The 20,895-nt window shown below is 33.3% G+C and overlaps 2 protein-coding genes across 3 annotated transcripts in view; one reads left to right on the forward strand and one right to left on the reverse strand.

Moving 5' to 3' along the window:
- LOC108744590 overlaps positions 1-20,895 on the forward strand; it is a 105,406-nt gene that overhangs the window by 68,636 nt on the left and 15,875 nt on the right. The window contains exon 2 of the mRNA XM_018480450.2: positions 9,570-9,730. Within this exon, the coding sequence (XP_018335952.1) occupies positions 9,578-9,730 (153 nt within the window). The 5' untranslated portion in view covers positions 9,570-9,577. The remainder of the gene's footprint in view (positions 1-9,569; positions 9,731-20,895) is intronic.
- The window catches only part of LOC108744592 (probable palmitoyltransferase ZDHHC24), a 58,338-nt gene that overhangs the window by 1,930 nt on the left and 35,513 nt on the right, over positions 1-20,895 (reverse strand). The gene's annotated exons all lie outside the window — the stretch shown is intronic.

The raw sequence follows: 20,895 nt of genomic DNA on the forward strand, positions 1-20,895 counted from the left end.
TTTTGTTCAAGTGACCACCCGCTTTCGATCCCCCACCTCCACCCGCTTGAAAATAATTATTTTATTGAATTTCATTTAAATTATAGTGTATAAAAATTGTCAAAATAATCAACTTTCAACCCCCATAACTTTTTATGGGGGTGAGACCATTATGGGGTTTTATTCAGGTGATCACCCTCTTTCGATCCCCCTCACCTCCACCCCCGAAGACCTCTACCAAAATTTGTTATACTAAATATAAAATATATTATTACATTTTTGAATTTCTGTAAGAATTCTGCATACTTTTTGGTAAGCGTTACCTATGCCAAAATTCCCCCGTTTTTGAGAAATTAAATATTTTTTCAAAATATCGCTGTTTGTGTAGGTGTCAATAAAATCAAGCATATTTAGAGCACCTTAAAGTATTGAGCAACTTTGTATTCAATTGTTTTTTCTAATATCATCCTGTATGGAGATATCGTCGTGATATCGCACTAATTGGACACTCGGTATCTTAAGAAAAAACAGGAACACGTAATGAACGTGTTTCCGCAAATTTCTTTTCCTGTAGTACAAATTACGAAATTAAAACATAACATATGGTATTCGAAATTATACAAAAACTAGAGAAAACGAGTTGATTAAATTGATACCACTAATTAAAGGAGTAGATGTATATGTACATCGTATAGGTTTTATAACTGATTAAATCGTCAACAATAGTAGCAAAAATGGCAAGTGATAAGCAGTGCCCTTGGGGTGGAAAAATACACGATTCAGATCAAGTTACCGTTTTCCAATGAGACACACATGCATGGTACTGTTCGATAATGTTTCCGCGACATGTACGGCTTTTCCTTTTTTTTTACCTAATACGAATTAGTTACTTAAAATAATTACTTGGTTCAGTTCCGGGAAACGACCGACGTCATTTAATCGATATATAGGGTAACAGAGTGAGTTGCAAAAAATCTAGGACTTAATATTTATAATAATGGAAGAAAATACTAACGTATTTTTGATGCAATTGTTGTATAGTTCCTGATTCTACGTGAATGAATAAACGAAGTTCTTCAGCACTAAAACGTCTTAAAATCAAAACTTATATTCGCTCAAAAATGGGCTAAACAAGATTGAATCATATTGGAATGTTACATATTTAACATGAACTGATATTGAAAAATTGATGTATGGATTTATTTCTGGAGATACGAAACGATTAACTACTCACGCAAAAATTTTTTTGTAGATGCATTTTTTAGACAATAAATTGCCCATTTTCATACATATACATTGAATAGTTTTTTTGATGCACCCCACACATTTACCCCCTTATCCCATTATCAAAATTCAATACATGTGTTGAATCTATTCCGCCGCGTCTGCTGTCAGGTATTTCGAAATAACATTTTAAACGACATATACTGTACGTACATTGGACAAAGTAGTCGTGCTTTGAAAATAAGTATATAATAACACGATTATATAATCAGAATTCGTTGAAGGTTGGGTAAATCGAAAGAAAAGCAAACTTTACATTTTAGAACAAACAAAGAAATGTTTAATTAATAAATGAAGATGGTGCTGGAGGCGCACACGATTGGATTCGGTAGCCGTTTACCAGTTTCGACCTAGTTCCTCAAAAATATACTATAGTTAAGCTCAAGATTATTTTAATTGAACCTCCGTTGTCAATTTTAAAATAAAATAATTCGAAGTGGTCTGTATCGGGCTACAGATGGCGCTTACTGCTTACATAATTGATTAAATAACCTCTGATAAGACAAATGTTCGGTTATAGTGAAGTCTTTTTCTGGTAAGTGCGGTTCATCATAAGCGAATTTCACTATAAATTTTAAAACTGTGTATATGTGGATATGTATGTGGATAAGTATTTATTTAAGAAGTGGGTCAGGTCAGATAGTTCCCGCCTAGCCTTTAATGAATCTTTTAAAATTTCTCTTAATTTATTCGTTGTAGTGATTACAGGCTATGTGTTTATACGATTACATGTGTGTGATATATGCGTGAGATTATGACATTTGGGGAAACGTTACATAATCATTCGACAAGCCCTATTAGTATTTCTAAAACAACACATTTAATAATAGTCTACTGCATATATTAATAAACAAGATGGGAAACGTAACTGACACTAATTATTCTTTCTATTCAGTTTTGTTATTTCCAATTCTATTAATTTTAATAGACAACAGAACTATAAAGGTAAAAACTTCAATAATTATACGCAGGTATATTATTAAGGCGTTTGATACAATAGAAAAATAAGAGAGATTTTGATGAAACTTTGCCAATAATGAGACATTTACATTTAAAAATCCTATTGCAAAATTTCAAGATTCAATAGGAGAATAATCTAAGAGACATTAAATAAACAAATTAACATAAGTACCTACATTATGAATAATTTCGATATATATGACAGAACCTTTTAAAGTAATACGGCAGAGATTTAAAAATGATAGGTGCGTAAAACACTCTTATTCACAAAGTACGAACAAGAGAGAGTATGCGACGTTGTCAACATGTGTAGTCTAAAAAGTATAAGTCTAAGTGTAATGTTATTCTAAACTATACGATTTTCCTACACCACTCACCTACTCACCCCATAGGTAGGCTAAGTTAGCATCAAGTTTCCAGAGCGACTGCGTTACCACCGGCGGTTTCCGATATTTTCGAGAGTCTACAAGCGATGAAGAAAGAACAGGAGAACAGAGGACTCTTTGGAAGTTAATATGAAATAGGCGAGATAGGTTGGTAAGACACCTTCTCAAGCACGAAGGTCTAGTTAGAGACTAGAGGCAGAAACAGGAGGGGTAGAGGTAAAGGACTTTTCTCCTACAACCCTTAAAGAAATTGCCCAGAACTTCGACCAAAATATTCAAATTGTATTCAGGACCTACAGAACTCTTTATTTCATATTCTTTTTAGGTATCGGAACCCTTTTTCTACAATGAAAGGGTGCCGTATGAAGTTAGCACCCCAAAATTTCTTTTTTTTTAATTTCATTTTAAAAATGCAGAACTATCGGTCTGACATTCTTGATAACTATTGAACAGAACTTATAAGAAAATTCTAAAAGTCAATGAATTAGGGGTGCCGACTTACAGATAAGTTTATTTAGTATTTAATCTATGGTGGTAACCTGTCAATAATCTTTAAAACAACAACAACAAATTCAAAAAGGTATATGAATATAAGGCATAGGTCATTTAAGTATATTTCAAAGAATTGAAATTTGATTGTCAACATAATATAGGAACTTTTTAGGTTCTCTGTTTTTATTATTCAATATATCATAGATTCTCACATTGCAGTCTCGTTGTGACAATACCGGAAACGTTAGAGGATATAACAAAACATCTTAAATCCTTCTTTCGAATTGCTGTCCATGACCATGCAATTCTTTGAATACAGCGTTGGTTCCGCTGTTTGTAAAACATGAAAACAATCTCGTTCACTGCCATTTAAAATGCGAAACAAATTAATTTCCAGCGTATTTGTTCACATTTAAATGGCGAAAAGGCAACAAGAAATTCTTTACATCAAAACACTATCCGATTATATTGAATCGACGCTATTCGAAATGCTTTTATACTTGAGAAAGTTAGGATAAAAAGTAACAGCAACAAAAGCCATATAAATTATTTAATTTCAAATTTAAGCTAGCTCGGCATTGTTTAGCGGAAAAGACTGAATTAATTAAAAAAGTTTAAATATTACGTCAGTGCCTTTTTCTAGCTTGAATCATCAAATATAAAAACTCTTGTTTATACGTTAAAATAGGATAAAAGCAAATTTATTTTAATATTCAGTTATGACGTAATGCCTTCTTTTAATTGTTTTTATTACCATTAGGGTTGTCAGTTAGTCAGAGACTTTTCATACATTTTCCTAAATCAAGAACATTCCAAATATATTCGTCTGCCCCTCTTTACTCCTGTTTCTGCTTCTAATATGTTTCTAACTAGACCTTCATGTCTCAGTATGTATCCTCTGATATCCTATCTCCCCTTCTCCTTACTGAATTCCATAGCGTCTTCTGTCCTCTTCAGAGGACGCCATGATTTAAGGATGTTTGGGGGGTACAATCGGAGACAAGAGTACATAAAGTTAGAAATTCGTGATTAATTAGGTTTTGCGTCATATTATGAGGTAAATAAATACTATCTATACTAAAAAAAAAAATGATACGGTTTGAGAGAAAATTTGGAATTTGACCAAACTTTGAATAAAATAAAAAATAACGAATATAGAAAATTTTTAACTGACTTTTGGCAGTGAATATGCCTTGATTTCAACTTCGAAACAAAAAAATATTTAGTTTCAATCTTTATTAATAATGAGTGTAAAGTTTAAATAATAATTAAAACTTTAAAATTGCATTTATTTCAGACAATTATAAATATTATCATTATATTATCAAGTAAAAACGAGATTTTCAGCTAATTTTTCATTTTTTCTTCGATAACCATTTAGTGAATTTAAATAATCTTACGCTAAGGTGATTCTGTAGAGTTCAAGTTACTTATTATAAAAGTTTAAAATTTCCGTTAGCTTTTTTTCTGTTAATAAAAATAAATTTAATCTGTTCGGTTAACGAATCTCCATAAAATGACGTGTAAAATTACAATTTTTTAAAATTTCAATAACTTTTTAACGGTTTAGTGAATCGATTTGTAATTTTTACAGGAGTTTTAGAATTGAATGAGGAACGATCTTCCAAATTTTTATTTGTCTCGTAGTAGTTTGACATACTTCCCAAACACCCTTAATCTGTGTGATACGTTTTACTCGGGACGATAATGTGGTGGTTTCCCGTTGCCTTCCACATCGCAGTATTGTGCATCAGAGTGCCATACCGATCCTCGTTATCTCTACTACCCTCTGTACCGAAAGAGCTGCTGCCCTCTTTCAGGGACTTGTCCTAGTCTGGTTTCTCTTTAAGAACCCCCCCCCCTCCATTATGATTGAAGCTATGATCCGGCTTCCTAAATCATCGAAACTCGCAAGCCGATCCACCCACTTTAGTTTGTACATCAGTGAGAGTCTTCTTATCCTTTCTAATATCTCCTCATTTCTAACCTTTTCTGTGCGCCGTATTTTCGTCATCCGCCTATAACACCATACATCAAACCTTTTCTTTTCCGTCGCGCCCGCCGTCCACGTTTCGCACTCGTAGGTACAATAAAGTTTATAATAAATAAAAGTAATTTAATAATCAGTCAAAATCGGTTCATTAAAAGAAGAAAGGCCAATTCTGATTAAGTAGTTCATCCACCTCTGCGTTTAATGTACTTTTTTCTTTCGTACAGGAATTTAAATTGACTTACGACAAAAGCATGGCAAGTGTACATTTATCACAATAACTGCGCAACCTTCGAGGCGGCTTCTTTCACAGACGTAGGTACGATTCTTCTTCTTTTTTATTATCTACTTATTGCGTTACGGGATGTGTATAATTTTTTGAAAAATTGGTCTCTCTGAATTGAAGCTATGCGAGCAAAAAGATCACTTCATACAGGATTGGTATAATGAGAAGGAAACTGAATAAATAAATCTGGAATGCTACTGGAAATGTGAAATACTACAATTTCCATGTACCAAAAAAAAAGCCGCTACTGTCACCGTTACTTTTTAATCTGTACATCGAAGACGCGATCATCATCACTAAAGATAGTACAACTGTAGGGATAGATATAGAAGGGCAAAAGATTAGTATGCTTATATTTGCAGATGATAGCTTCTAGCAAGGAGGAGTTAGAGATAGCTTTAAATAAAATGGAAGCGGTATTGACAAAACAGTATTTTATGAAAATAAATAATAGTAAAACAAAAATGCTAGTATCTAAGGAAAGAAAAAGTAGGGAGACGCGAACATAAAAATAGAAGAAGTAGCTAATTTTAGGTATCTAGGAAGTCAGATAAAGGCATGGATTTAGTTCGACAAATCTTACGGACTGAATATTTTTGAATTCCTAAAACACTTGGGTGTTTCATTCCCACTAACCACTAATACTGATGGGTGAGCAGTCCCTCCGGAATACGTCGGAAGGCCCTCTTCAGTCTCCTTTCAGGAATCGTGGAATGAGTGGGCGGTGGTTCGGGTGAGAAGGATGAGACAGGCGAAATGAACACAGAAGAGAATGAAAGATTATCTGTGGAATTTTACTGCCTCAGCATTTGCCCAAGTGATCCAAAGAAACCATAAAAAAACTTGGACCCGGAATTGAACCGGCGTCTGTGATCTAAACCTCTAGACCATGCCGCTCGGTTCCATTAAATGTAAATATATATAGTGCCCGGCGTTTAAGGAGCGCAAAAAGTCATAAATCTTTAGATGCGCAGTGAAACAATCGGCCTGTGGACAGAGTGATAACTGCTCAGCCAAGACCAGTAACGTAATTACAAATAGTTACGAATTAACAGTGGAGAGAAGTGGTGATTTGTATTGTGTTCTAAATGAGCAATCTTGGTAAACGTAAAGTTCTGAGCTACGCGCCACTGAACTGCACATTTGTTAGAACAATGACGCTGTACCACTTTGATACAGCAATATTATTGGTCCTTCCATTTATTGCTATGCTAAACATTTCCGCCTATGTACCTGTCAATCTCACCATCGCTTGTTCTTCTTAGACGCCGGCCACTGTACTACAGATGGCGTTTACCACATTTTTTGTAGTAATTCATAAAACACTGTCTTAGGGCAGTAAAGTGGGTCTGTGTTTTAGCGAAACTGTCTATAACGCGCTGATGAGATCCAATAAGATTGAAATCGCACCATTATACTAAAAACCTCCCGTTGAAACATACTACTTACTTCTGCAATAATCTTAGAAGACCAATGTGTCTTCAGGACAATTATTACATTTCTTTATTTGTCCTGTTCGTTTTAAGTCGTTAGAAGGTGAAGAAATACTCGCATTTCCTTTCTCTTGTTAAAAATCTCTTTAGATACGAATTAGTTTTGACGCCTCCTAACGGAAAAACTTGACCATGTTATCGGAAAACGTCCTGTTGAAACTCTCACTCCAAGGACAAAGCATTACGAGTTATTTTTCTTCTTTTTTGACGTGACAACGTCTTATAATTCAATGGAGCCGGCTGCACGCACGAAAAAACATGACTCATGCGGCGTTACCTTGCTCTGAGGCGTTCCATTTAAGGCGTGAAATGCAAGCGAGAGCGCGGAACGAGCGACAAAGAGGCACAATCGGCCTCCGCGTTCGGCAGCGTTCGACATCTGTCTCTCTCCTACTTGAGTGAGCAATGCGTCCGCGTGGACAGCTGCTATACAGTAATACATTTCCATTTACCTCCTTCTCTATATCCATACAAAATATCTATCAAACAAATAAAATTAAAATTTTCTATTGAAAAATGAAACCATTCCATCAGTATTTTCTTATGACGTTGTCACGTTCAACTATCGTCAGTAAACCGACTTTACAGGCAACCGATTTTCTAGTTTTAGTACTACTAGGTACATACCTATTACATTTCCTTCTTTTTTTTTTTTTTTGAATCGTTGGAAAGTAAAGACAGTCGCATTGATTCTGCATGAGTGGTGATGCGCTATGCAATTAAATGAAACTTCTTTTTACTGAATGCTTTCTTTCAGTTTAAAATGCAAGTAGCATTCCCTTTCTCTGGTTGAAAATCTCTTCAGAACGTACATATACTTATCGTGTCTGGTTCATCTCCCATTCCGCATTTGAAACCTTATTATCGAGCCTTTTATTGTTGTTTCGCAATGTGCATGGACAGAACTAACATTTCACTTTAAGGTAATTCTACACCTGTTACTGCAACCAACTTACATACATAGGTGGGTTTAACGTATAACACGGCCGCAAAAGTCGAGCTTCAACGACATTAGAATGCCAATTTCACATGTATGTTTATTGAAAACCAACACGAATTAGAGCAAATCGGTGTAATAGTTACTTATTTTATTACTTCTAAGTACTTGATTTGCTGTTGGCGCAATTTTTAAAATAAAAGAAAAGGTTTACGTTCAAATTTTAGAATGGATCTAATTGGGTATGTATATATTAGCTAATATTATGGGGAATTTTTTGATAAAATTAATTGTCCAGGCATAGATATTTGTGCCAATGCAAAAACAAGTTCGATATAAATAATTATTGTAACAGTTAAATTGCTTATTTGGATAATTTGTAAATTAGCTGATAGAAAGTATACATTTTATTTGAAGGAAGAGGTCGTATATAAATGTCTATTAATATTTGCTGTAAACTGTAATATTTCAAAATGTTTGACAATGGCCTTACAAGGAAATCCACCTGTCAAACTGAATGTATGACGTAACCTATACAGGTAAAGAATTATTCACCGAACACCGAAGTTACCCATTTCTTGGTCGATATTTTTTCTTATTGCATCCCACGAGGTAAAATGCATAATTTGGTGAGCGGATGGAATATGTCTTTTCCATCATGTCTTTTTGAAAAAATGCCCTAAACTAACAAACTCTCAAAATACTTTGAACAGATCGTAACGCTACTCAAATAAGGCTTTAAATTTCATTAATCTATTAATTACATGAAAAGGTGACTGAAGGTATTTGTATGAATTTTTCTATACCACGCCGTAATTTATAAAACATGGTGTCGCCCCCCCCCCCTCGTGGGGAATTAGTTCAGTATAGGGTCCGATCCGGACCAAGATTGTCTGAAGACTTATCAGGGATGAATCAAGCTTCATGATCCGAATATGATTAAAAATCGTCACGCCATATATGATCCGCACAGGATCCGTTTAAAACTCCATTTTGTTTCCGATCTTTTACACATTATAATAAGAGAAACAAATGAAATCCATACTTTCTTTAGCTTTGGGTAAATCTAATAAGTCAACTTTTTCCAATCGTTTTCTACGAATTTTGGATTATAGGAATTTATTAGCACACCACAATATTTTGTAGTTTTCAATTATCAATTCCATATTGTTTTGCGGGCTGCAATTCACAGATTTTCGTAATTCCTTGCTAACCTGATTTGGCAGGTACTGATATCAATTTAGAACTTCAAAATTCCATGGATCATAACAATGAACTCGGAAAACGATATCGATGCAATATTTTAGATAAACCATTAGCAAGGAGTTTAGAATTTTTTGGGCTGTCTTCAGTTAAAGAATTAGGTTTTCATGGAATATATCATTGTCCCCTTTTTAATACCTTCAAAGGCCAATATGAGCAACTTTCATTCATCATTTTATACAGTGTTTGATCGGTGATACTAGCAAAAATTTTAACGGCAAAAATGTATTTTTCATTTTACAAATAGAAAATAAACGGCAAAATAGTATTTTAAATAATCTTTTCTCGAAAAAGTATTTTGTATTTGCATTTTAAATAGAAGTATTTCAAATAAATCACATCTCTGCCCCTTATACGTAAACCTAAAAGTATTAGACCGTGTTCGGTTTATACCCATTTAATATTGTAATATTTGTATAGTTGAACATCGTCGGTTAGTGTGTGTTCATCAAAAAATACCCTTACTAAATGAATTAATTGGTTAATTTTTTCTTTTCAGAGCATGCAATGTGCGTCTGCAATCGGACATGGACAGTTTTGCATGTAATATGGAGTGTGATGTATGTGTGCTGTGGAGCCGCCCAACTTGTTGCCGGGATATTTTTTGTTATTTCGTTACCAGAACTACATCTTAGCAGTAACATATGGGCGGGGGCCTGGGTATGGACCTTTTTTTTATCCCACTAGCTTAATTAAGTTTTAGCGTTTTATTTAAAAACAAAATGTAAACTAAGTCGACGAAAATTCACAAAACGGAACTTCTAATTAAAAATTAAGATTACATATTTCTATGAATATGTAAGAGATTAGGGCCTACAGATAAGTCTTTTGTAGTAAAAAGCATCATTAGAATTTAATTAGCTACTTTTTTTTAGTAAAAAATTATATTTTCCAATCAGAGCATATACTACAGGGTGGCGTATTTGGAAATGGTCCACCGCATTATTCTAGAATTTAGATCATCAAATATGTACAATTATGATTGTTGTAACCATTAGAAAAGAATGAGCATTGATCAGAAAAGCATGTCGAATATAAAAAAATTGGCATCGTTCGTAGTTCTTTCACTCATTTACTCACAAAATTGAAAATTCTTGCAGTTTCCCTTAGCATTTCATTGTTCTTAAAATACAGAGTGACAATTTCAATTTTCTCTCCAATGCAATAAACCATGATGATTTTGGATAGTTTGCTCCAAAATTAGTTAATAGTAGAAAACACTTTTTAAATAATTCTAATATTAAAAGAGAATAATGTTTGAAAACACTAATAATAATCTAACTAATAATAATCATAATGGCCGATAATGGCAACAATTAAAAAAAGAATAATGGCTGCCAACACCAACAATGCCGACTATGACAACAATTAAGAATGTGATGGCTAACAACAGTGTACAATTGGAACAAACATTACCTCCTTGTTGACATTCAATTACCTTCTCAGGATTTTGATTACCGCCTATTTTTTGGTAGTTCATACATCCGATTTTACCACTGATTATTTTAAATCTTTTTTCTTATATTTGTAATTAAAAATGATATGCTACTTGACCTCTATGATATGCTACTTGACCTCTCGTGTCTTTTAAGATTCTTGAAGAGATTGCCACCCCCTTTAAAAAGATGACCTTACATTCATGACTTTGCAATCAAAAAATGTCCCTCTTGAAAATTTTTCAGGTGAATAGTTTTAAATGCTCCACCCTGTATATTCTTCAGAATGTTTCGACTGAATAAGCAACCACCCTGTATAGTACTTTGAGCCAAATCGGCTGAGTTGTTTGAAAGTTATGCTTTAAAAAAATACAAAAAAAAAAACAGACGTAGGCAGGGGTACTTAGTCCATCCTTCCTTGCTGTATTTCGTAATATTACACTACAAATGTAAAAACCACCATTTAAATATATGTATTTACATACTTAATAGTATAAGAATTTAATTTTTAAAATTATTAAACAATTTAAACAAGTTTTCCAGATTCTGTTATCACTTTTCTGTTTGTTATAAAAATTTATTAGGATGCAATCATAACAATTTTAATAAGTGTTTCTAATCTTAAGCCAATATCCAAGTAATTTTCTCACTTTTATTTGGAGATCACATGCGTGACGGATTATCCCGGTGGAACCCCCTAGTCAATCAAAAAATCACGATGCTCCAAAGATTTTTTGACTGACTCGGTGCTGGGAAGGCTCCATCGGGTAAATTCGGTATCGACGTGATCTCTAAATGAGAAGATTGCTTCGAAATTGATTTAAGATTGGAAACGCTTCTGGTTTGTGTGCTTACAATGTTCTCACCTGTAAATAGATTCACAAGGTATGAGAAAATAAGAGAAACAACACAAAGCGCAATTAACAACGACCTTGGCATGATGTAACGTAAAATTATATTCAGACCGGTGATTTTTTTTTCTTTTATTTATTCTTCCCTCATCATGATTTGCACATCCGGAGAAGAAGCACATCATTCTTATGTACAGGTATACACAGAACATACGTATATTGTATACCTGTAAGTTTTACGAGCTCAATAATATATAGTAACATTTTACAATGGAATTATTGTATACAGGATTTTTTTGAAATAAGTAGCAAGCTTTGGAAGGTGTTAACTAGATGCAATAGGGAATCAAAAAGAATTGTAAGAAAACTAGAAGAAATTACAATCCGAAGCCGACCCTGGGCGTCAATTTGCAACGCAGGTGCGATAACAAGTAGCTACATCGATGGAGAGTGTAAAAAGTGACGGTTGTGGAACGACTAGTACAGCAGATACCAACAGTTTGCTGCTACACTACTACACGTGATAATGTTTAGACGCCCGTTACCATAAAAATTAATCAAATAACTACTTGTGCTAAAGAACACGCTGCAAGGCGTCTACGAAAATCATTTGAGTTGATCGAAAGCTTCCGGCATTTGGCTTATTTTATTTGCAGGGATCATCACACGTTCGTGCAAATCGTTAACATTCTGCACATGTGTTTGATATACACTAATAATCCTCTACTTTCATCGAACTTCATGCAAAGAAGTCAAGCAGATTTAGATCTAGAGTAAGCGCTGGTCAAAGTGCAGGACCCGTACGTCCAAACCAGAGTTAGTACTAATCAATGCAATAATACTATTCTGCACTGACCTATGACTCTGACACACTGACCTATTACTAATGACATCAACTGACTACATACATACAAGCCTGCAACTTTAAAAGGACAAACTCTATGATCAATCACGCTTAATCTACCCTAACAAATAACAAACAATGCATGAGTCATCAAAGATACAAAAGATATAATATAACTTGGATGCTGCTAAGTTCCATCTAATCGAATGATCCTACAGAGCCAGTCCGGCCCTGGTAGAATCATGCAAGGGCTGTACATTCAAATACGTTTTTCTCGAAAACGGTGAACTTTTGGATCTTCAAACATTTATTTAATTTTCTTGTTTTATGGAACCCCATAACCTTCTCTTACTACTTATTTCAAAAATACCCTGTATGATGCTCTCGTTAAGATGAATGTATGCATCACATGATGACCACATTTTTATTAACCGTAAGAGGAGAAAACAGGAGACCTGTTGCTACATTAAAATTGGAATAAACTAAAAAAAAAAACACCTTTTGTCTATCTATACACCCCGTCACCTCCACCCGACACTAGAAGCGATCACTAGCCATCGCCACTAGGATTCGAATCTTGAAATTGAAGAAAACCCTTTGTATAGTTTTTCTTAATATCACTTATGAGCGAGAGATTCCGATATATGTGAGCCCAAAATAACAATATTGGAAGAGAATTAAGCCAAAATAATGTTAAGGAGACAGTAAAAATCTTGAAGAAAAAGTCATATGTACAGTGAAACAAATGAATTTAAATAGCGTAATGACAACTATAATATCTTTACCGCTAATATTACTATTGCCATTACTTGTTCCGATTTTGAGTTCGTAATCCAAATTTTTTAATATTTTGTTATTTTATTGATTTTAAAAATTAAAATATACTTTTGATACATTAAAATACCTATATGTATGTATGCATACAGTATAATAATAACATTCTTTACTTGAAAGGGCCACAACAGACGAAGTGAGATCCATTTCTTCCTCCTAATGGAAAATCGCGGGCAAAATAAGAAAAAATTCAGACGTTATTGCGAAGGCGTGAAGTAAAACAGATGAAGTTTTTCTGCTCGGATATCTCCAAACGATCAAATTTATTTGTTTGTTTGTTACTATTTCACGCTTCAACTACTCAACTGATCATCATGAAATTTTGAACACACATTGTCAGAATAGCACATAGGGTACCTTTTATCAAAAAAAAAAAAAAATACTGTTCCCGAGGGATAGAAAAATTAGTTTTATGTGATGGTCGATGATTTTTAACATGTACTTAGGACATCAACGCGAGCAAAGTCGTAGGTAAAAGTTAGTATTTAATAAATTTTTGGAATGAACTAGAAACTAACTAATGTAATGAAAAGTAATAAAAAAATATTTGCCATCCACAAAAATATAGTAGTCACATTTCTTTAACGAAATAAATGATATATCGATTCCGAATAATATTAACGTTTTCCAGCTGTTAAAAAGGCGATCACTTCTCAAATGTCCGGAAAATTTTAAAAACTGTGTCATTTTATTAACGAGAGAAGCAATAAATATTGAATATGACAAGTACGCTACGGAAAAATGATTTCTGAGCTTGTAACTTTCTAAAATACACGATGTACTCTAAACTAGGTAGGTAACAAAAATACTCCAACAAATTTACATAATAAATTCACGGAATTTTCAAGAAAACATTCAAAATATAGTATGCATAAGTATATGTATATATAGCAGGTATATTTTCTAATTCTAATTAGAACCCACTTGTTAAGCGCCATGTGTTTTGTAAAAGTATATTTTTTATTTTAGTCACTTTTTATGCGCCTTGTAGAAATACAATATATTAACTCATTTTCGCTTAACAGAAAACAAAAGAAGAACAAATAATTACCATTTAGAAAAGCTCCAATATTAAGTGCAGTTACATTAGAGATGAGATAGGTACCCAGTTTAGATCCGGTACTAGGCAGATCCGGCACTTTCTTTAGAATATCCGGCCGCGTATCGGATACCTAACGATGCCGTGTAATTCAACCACAGCGAAAAACAATTAACAATTTGAAATAAATAGTATTAAAGCGATTCAATATTTTAGTTTAAATTGTAAGAAAGACCAGATTACATATTAAATAAGCTATAAGTATTTACTCAAAATTTATTGGGTTTCTTAAAGTTGCCTATATTAATTGTATTTAAAATCTCAAAACGAAGAAACTTTGGATATTTATAAAAGTATATAATTATTAAAAGAATGTATAAATGTACACTCCAAGAAAATCAGAAGAGAAAGAAAAATTATTTAATGGAGAGAGGATGGGCGATTAAACACTGCAGGTGGAAACTGGAAAAAGACAGATATGTATGAAAAGAGCTGGAAAATTTAACTGAAGACATTGATAAGCAGAAAAAAAGAGAAAAATGAAAATAAAATTCGCAGAGGAATACAAGAAAATATGGAAAGAAAGGGAGGAAAAACCAAATTATTTGAAAGACGAAAGAACAAAGAGTAAAAACGAATTAGTTTTAATAGCGAGATTTAAACTGGGAAGTGAGAATAGAAAGGCAAGGCACTGGGAAGAAGAAGAGAAAAAAAAATATGTATATGGTGTGAATTGGAACCAGAGTCGCTCCAACACATTTTTGGGAGATGTAGAACAGGAAATGGTGCTTAAAAAATAGGAAATTCAAATGGAAAGAAAGGATGGTCTAAAAAGGATGAAAGAAATATTATGGAGAAGCAAAATAGCAGAAAAGAGAGAAGAATAAAAATGTTTAGTTTGTAAAATTCACATGTATGTTTACGAGTACCTAAAATGTAAATGTAAATGCACCTTGTACCTATACAGGGTGTCCCAAAAAATACACACCACGCAATATGCTCATTGCAGCCAAACTGTATGTTAAATCGAAAAAGTTTTCAAACAAAAATTGCTCCCTATTTTAATACCAGATCGTCTGTATTATCTAGATTTGATTTACTATACATCAAAAATATAAAAAATTTGGTTTCGTTTAAATGACAGCCTTATGAAATATGGCTCCGATTGAGAAAAGTTATGGCTATACGAAAAATCGCACCGATATCCAAAAATTTTTTTTGAGTCAAATAACCAAAAAAATTCGCCGTATGCTCATTACAGTTAAACTGTAAATTTAACCTAAAAATTTTTCGACCAAAACTTGTTCCCTATTTTAATACATGATTTTCTGTGTTATCCAGATTTGATTTTCTGTACAGTGTTCAAAAATAGAATGGACGAGGTTTTATTTAAATAGCAGCCATGTGAAGTATGTGTGCAATCGAAAAAAGTTGTTTAGAATGTCAAAATATGCAAAAAAAGTTGCTGCGTTATTCAAGTGTTTTGTTTTCAAAAAATTTTTTCATGCATGAGTAAAAGCTGCTGAACACACGGGCGGTCCTTGTTAGATTTCCGGCCGATTGGTGAAATATAGACCACACACGGAATCTAGTCATCTTTTAAATGTTACAAAGTTAGCTACTAAAGTGACTGTAACATTTCTGCTCGATCGTGTAGATGTAGATGATTCACATGCACTAGTTTGTCTTGAATGCTGCAGATCTGTGATAATTACCGAGCCATTTGATGTTCTTAATACTTAGCTATTAACCTCATCTCTGAAATAAATCAAAAGTAACAGTCGGTCTAGACTAATTACTTGATTACCGGATAATTATTACTATGCCATGTTACAAAACAAGACAGATATTCCAGGCAAGCAAAACGTCTTATAATTATCTTGTACATCACAAAAAATACTTTTAAAAAAATTGCAACTTGGCACCATGTATACGTATGTACATATATAAGCTNTTTTAATAGCGAGATTTAAACTGGGAAGTGAGAATAGAAAGGCAAGGCACTGGGAAGAAGAAGAGAAAAAAAAATATGTATATGGTGTGAATTGGAACCAGAGTCGCTCCAACACATTTTTGGGAGATGTAGAACAGGAAATGGTGCTTAAAAAATAGGAAATTCAAATGGAAAGAAAGGATGGTCTAAAAAGGATGAAAGAAATATTATGGAGAAGCAAAATAGCAGAAAAGAGAGAAGAATAAAAATGTTTAGTTTGTAAAATTCACATGTATGTTTACGAGTACCTAAAATGTAAATGTAAATGCACCTTGTACCTATACAGGGTGTCCCAAAAAATACACACCACGCAATATGCTCATTGCAGCCAAACTGTATGTTAAATCGAAAAAGTTTTCAAACAAAAATTGCTCCCTATTTTAATACCAGATCGTCTGTATTATCTAGATTTGATTTACTATACATCAAAAATATAAAAAATTTGGTTTCGTTTAAATGACAGCCTTATGAAATATGGCTCCGATTGAGAAAAGTTATGGCTATACGAAAAATCGCACCGATATCCAAAAATTTTTTTTGAGTCAAATAACCAAAAAAATTCGCCGTATGCTCATTACAGTTAAACTGTAAATTTAACCTAAAAATTTTTCGACCAAAACTTGTTCCCTATTTTAATACATGATTTTCTGTGTTATCCAGATTTGATTTTCTGTACAGTGTTCAAAAATAGAATGGACGAGGTTTTATTTAAATAGCAGCCATGTGAAGTATGTGTGCAATCGAAAAAAGTTGTTTAGAATGTCAAAATATGCAAAAAAAGTTGCTGCGTTATTCAAGTGTTTTGTTTTCAAAAAATTTTTTCATGCATGAGTAAAAGCTGCTGAACACACGGGCGGTCCTTGTTAGATTTCCGGCCGATTGGTGAAATATAGACCACACACGGAATCTAGTCATCTTTTAAATGTTACAAAGTTAGCTACTAAAGTGACTGTAACATTTCTGCTCGATCGTGTAGATGTAGATGATTCACATGCACTAGTTTGTCTTGAATGCTGCAGATCTGTGATAATTACCGAGCCATTTGATGTTCTTAATACTTAGCTATTAACCTCATCTCTGAAATAAATCAAAAGTAACAGTCGGTCTAGACTAATTACTTGATTACCGGATAATTATTACTATGCCATGTTACAAAACAAGACAGATATTCCAGGCAAGCAAAACGTCTTATAATTATCTTGTACATCACAAAAAATACTTTTAAAAAAATTGCAACTTGGCACCATGTATACGTATGTACATATATACTCTACGTATTTGTATACAGATTATTTCCATGAGCAAATTCGACCAGGGGCGGCCTTAGCCATCGGGAAGTTCCGAGCGGGTAAATTTTTGGGAGGCCCTCGTCCTTGTGGAATTAGTTTTAATGATGATACTCGACAAAAAATGCAAAGTTATTCATAAATAAGTTTAGAGTTTTAAAATTGTTTATCGCAAATTTAAAAAAAAATAATAAAGACAAAGATAGCAAATCTGCAGTTTTTCTTAAGACTATTACAAAATTCAAATAAACATTAGTAGGTATCTACTATTACAACCTAATATTTTTTTAATTAGATTTCTGCGCGAGGCCCCTGCAAGAGCGAGGCCCCGGGCGGTTGTCCTGCTTGCCGCCCGCAAAGCCTTCCCCTGAATTCGACTTTAAACATTTTAATAATAGTAAATCATTTGGTTGGGGAATATTCATTAATATTCCAGTAAATTATGATTTAATTAATTTAATTTTCAAATAAAGAAGCATACCAAGCTGATATAAACGAAGTTAACCCTACGAAAATGATGGAGATTTGTATTATTCTACACAAATATATTTCCAGTTCTTTTTTCCAATATTTCGTAAAATTTTAACAATATTATGAAGAGTATCGTATCATTTTTTGAAATGTGTATGTTCAGGGTACGTGAACAGTAAAAAACGGAAAAAAAATCGAAATGTGGTATCAAAATATCGTGGCTAGAAAAAAATTGAAATGAGAACATATTAGAAAGCGTAGAAAGACAGAAGACGCTATGGAAGTTAAAAAGGAAGAGGAGAGATAGGACAGTGTTCGCAAATATTTAGGGAATGTGAGATGATCTAGTTGTCAGGATATGCAAAAAATTGGCTCAGGATAGGAAGTAGATTGAATGTATCAAGTTTCGAACGGACGAGATTATGATAATGATCAAGTAGTTAATTAATATAAGTAGAAATTCCTTGGGGGGAAAATTCACATATTTGGTGGACACACTATCCGTTAATTGAAATCGGGTTAAAACACAATTTTGGAATATAAGTAAAACGTCTTCTCTAAAAGTTTTTAATAAGCAACTTCAAATATTTTAATGGAAAAAAATTTAATGTCCTTATTAAATTTTATTATTTATTATCTGTAACAATGAGCATTTTTGTAAGTTACTAGGTATATGTTAGGTTTGGTCACTTAGTCGGTTCTAATAAGATCGAAATCGCGATCAACATCTGGTAGTTTCCACAAATTAGTGACCAAAAACTTAATCGGTTCTAATAAGATCGAAATCGCGATCAACATGTGGTAGTTTCCACAAAACAGCGATCAAGAACTTAATCGGTTCTAAGATCAAAATCGCTATCGACATGTAGTAGTTTCCACAAATCATTGTCCAAGAACATAATCGGTTCTAATAAGATCGAAATCGCTATCAACATCTGGCAATTTTTACAAATTATTGACCAAAAACTTAATCGGTTCTAATAAGATCGAAATCGTGACCAACATTTGGTAGTTTCAACATATTAATGACCAAAGGACTTAATCGGCTCTAATAAGATCGAAATCGCGATAAATATCTGATAGTTTTCACAAATCAGTGACCAAGAACTTAATCGGTTCTAATAAGATCGAAATCGTGATAAACATCTGGTACTTTCCATAAATTATTGACCAAGAACTTAATCGGTTCTAGAAAGATCGAAGGCGCGATCAACATCTAATAGTTTCCACAAATTGGTGACAGAAAAGTTAATCGGTTTTAATTAGAACGAAATTGCGATCAGCATGTGGTTAGTTTCCACAAAACAGTAATCAAGAACTAAATCGGTTCTAAGATCAAAATCACTGTCAACATGTAGTAGTTTCTAAAAATCAGTGACCAAGAACTTAATCGGTTCTAATAAGATCGAAATCGCGATCATACTTTTGTAATTTCCACAAATCATTGACCAAGAACTTAATCGGTTCTAATAAGATCAAAATAACGATCAACATGTGGTAGTTTCCACAAATCAGTGACCAAAAACTTAATAGGTTCTAATAAGATCAAAATAACGATCAACATGTAGTAGTTTTTACAAATCAGTTACCAAAAACTTTATCGGTTCTAATAAGATCGAAATCCTGACTGACATCTGGTAGTTCCACAAATTAATGACCAAGAATATTAAATTGGTTCTAATGAGATTGAAATCGTAATCAACATTTGGTAGTTTCCACATATTAGTGACTAAGGACTTAATCGATTCTAATAAAATCGAAATCGAGATCAACATCATCTGGTAGTTTCCACAAATTAGTGAACAAGAATTTAATCGGCTCCAATAAGATCGAAATTGCGATTTTATTAGAATACTTAATCGGTTCTTATTTATTTATAGGTACTATTTTTTTTTTTTTTTAATTAATATTCAGTAAAATTAATGCTTGTAACGAAGATGCCGACTGATGCTGATGTCCGGTTTACCTCGATTTGACTCTGATGTTTTTAAGCTGTAAGAATGTGTAATTTAAATTTAGCAGACTTGGCATTAATTGGCGGTTACGTGTGTGCTTTGAAACTATTTCTATGTGTGAATCACTTTCGCATGTAACCTACAATGTGGATTGGGTCACGCGTTTCAAATAATTTTCCCCCTTCAAAACATAGCTATCGTACACTAAAAAAAAATAAACAAATAAACAAAACAAACATCTGTTCTATCGTCCTACATTATCGCTGAAAATAGCCTGCACTTTCAAGTAATTTAGAAAAACTTTAAAAACCATAACAAAAGTGCTATTGAACTAGATAAAAGCATGGTATAATATTGAGTGCCTCAGTGAAAATTTGTGGTATTAGTAGTTCCGGTTAAAAACTTGAGCTAGTGATTATTTATTGATGCTGCTAATTTTTACTTTTTTTTTATTGATAATGTAAAACAGGCAAACTGATACGAAATTTAGAATAGGAGATTAAAATAATCAACTAAAAAAATAATTATAAGACAAATGAAGTCTTAAAGAACTTCTCTTGATTTTCCAAATATGTACTTGAACTTGATTTAATTTCAATTTAAGAAAAGTCAAGTAAACTGAAAATGAAGTCAAATCGTAAATCTGCAATCTGATGCACTAGCGTTTACAATAAAAGTTATCATCATCATCATAAGGTCGTCAGACTGGTTGGACACGTACCTCCACCCTTTCCTATCCTGAGCTAAACTGCGCATTTCCATAAAACTAGAACAGCCCACATACTTAACTATTTGCGAACAGTAATCTAATCTAGGTCTACCTCTACCTCTCCTAACTCCTGCTTCTGTCTCTAATATGTCTCTGACTAGACCTTCATGCTTGAGAAGGTGTCTTACCAACCTATCTCGCCTATTTTTTATTGACTTCCATAAAGTCCTCTGTTCTCCTATTCTTTCCAATACCTCTTCATTTGTAATCTTTTCTACCCACGTTATCCTCATCATCCGCCTATACTACCACATTTCGAACGCTTCTAACCTTTTCTTTTCCGCCGCGCCCACTGTCCATGTTTCGCACCCGTACAACGCCGTGCTCCAAACATACACCTTTAACAA

Source organism: Agrilus planipennis, unplaced genomic scaffold, assembly GCF_000699045.2.
Source record: "Agrilus planipennis isolate EAB-ADULT unplaced genomic scaffold, Apla_2.0 scaffold47, whole genome shotgun sequence".
Lineage (NCBI taxonomy): Eukaryota > Metazoa > Arthropoda > Insecta > Coleoptera > Buprestidae > Agrilus > Agrilus planipennis.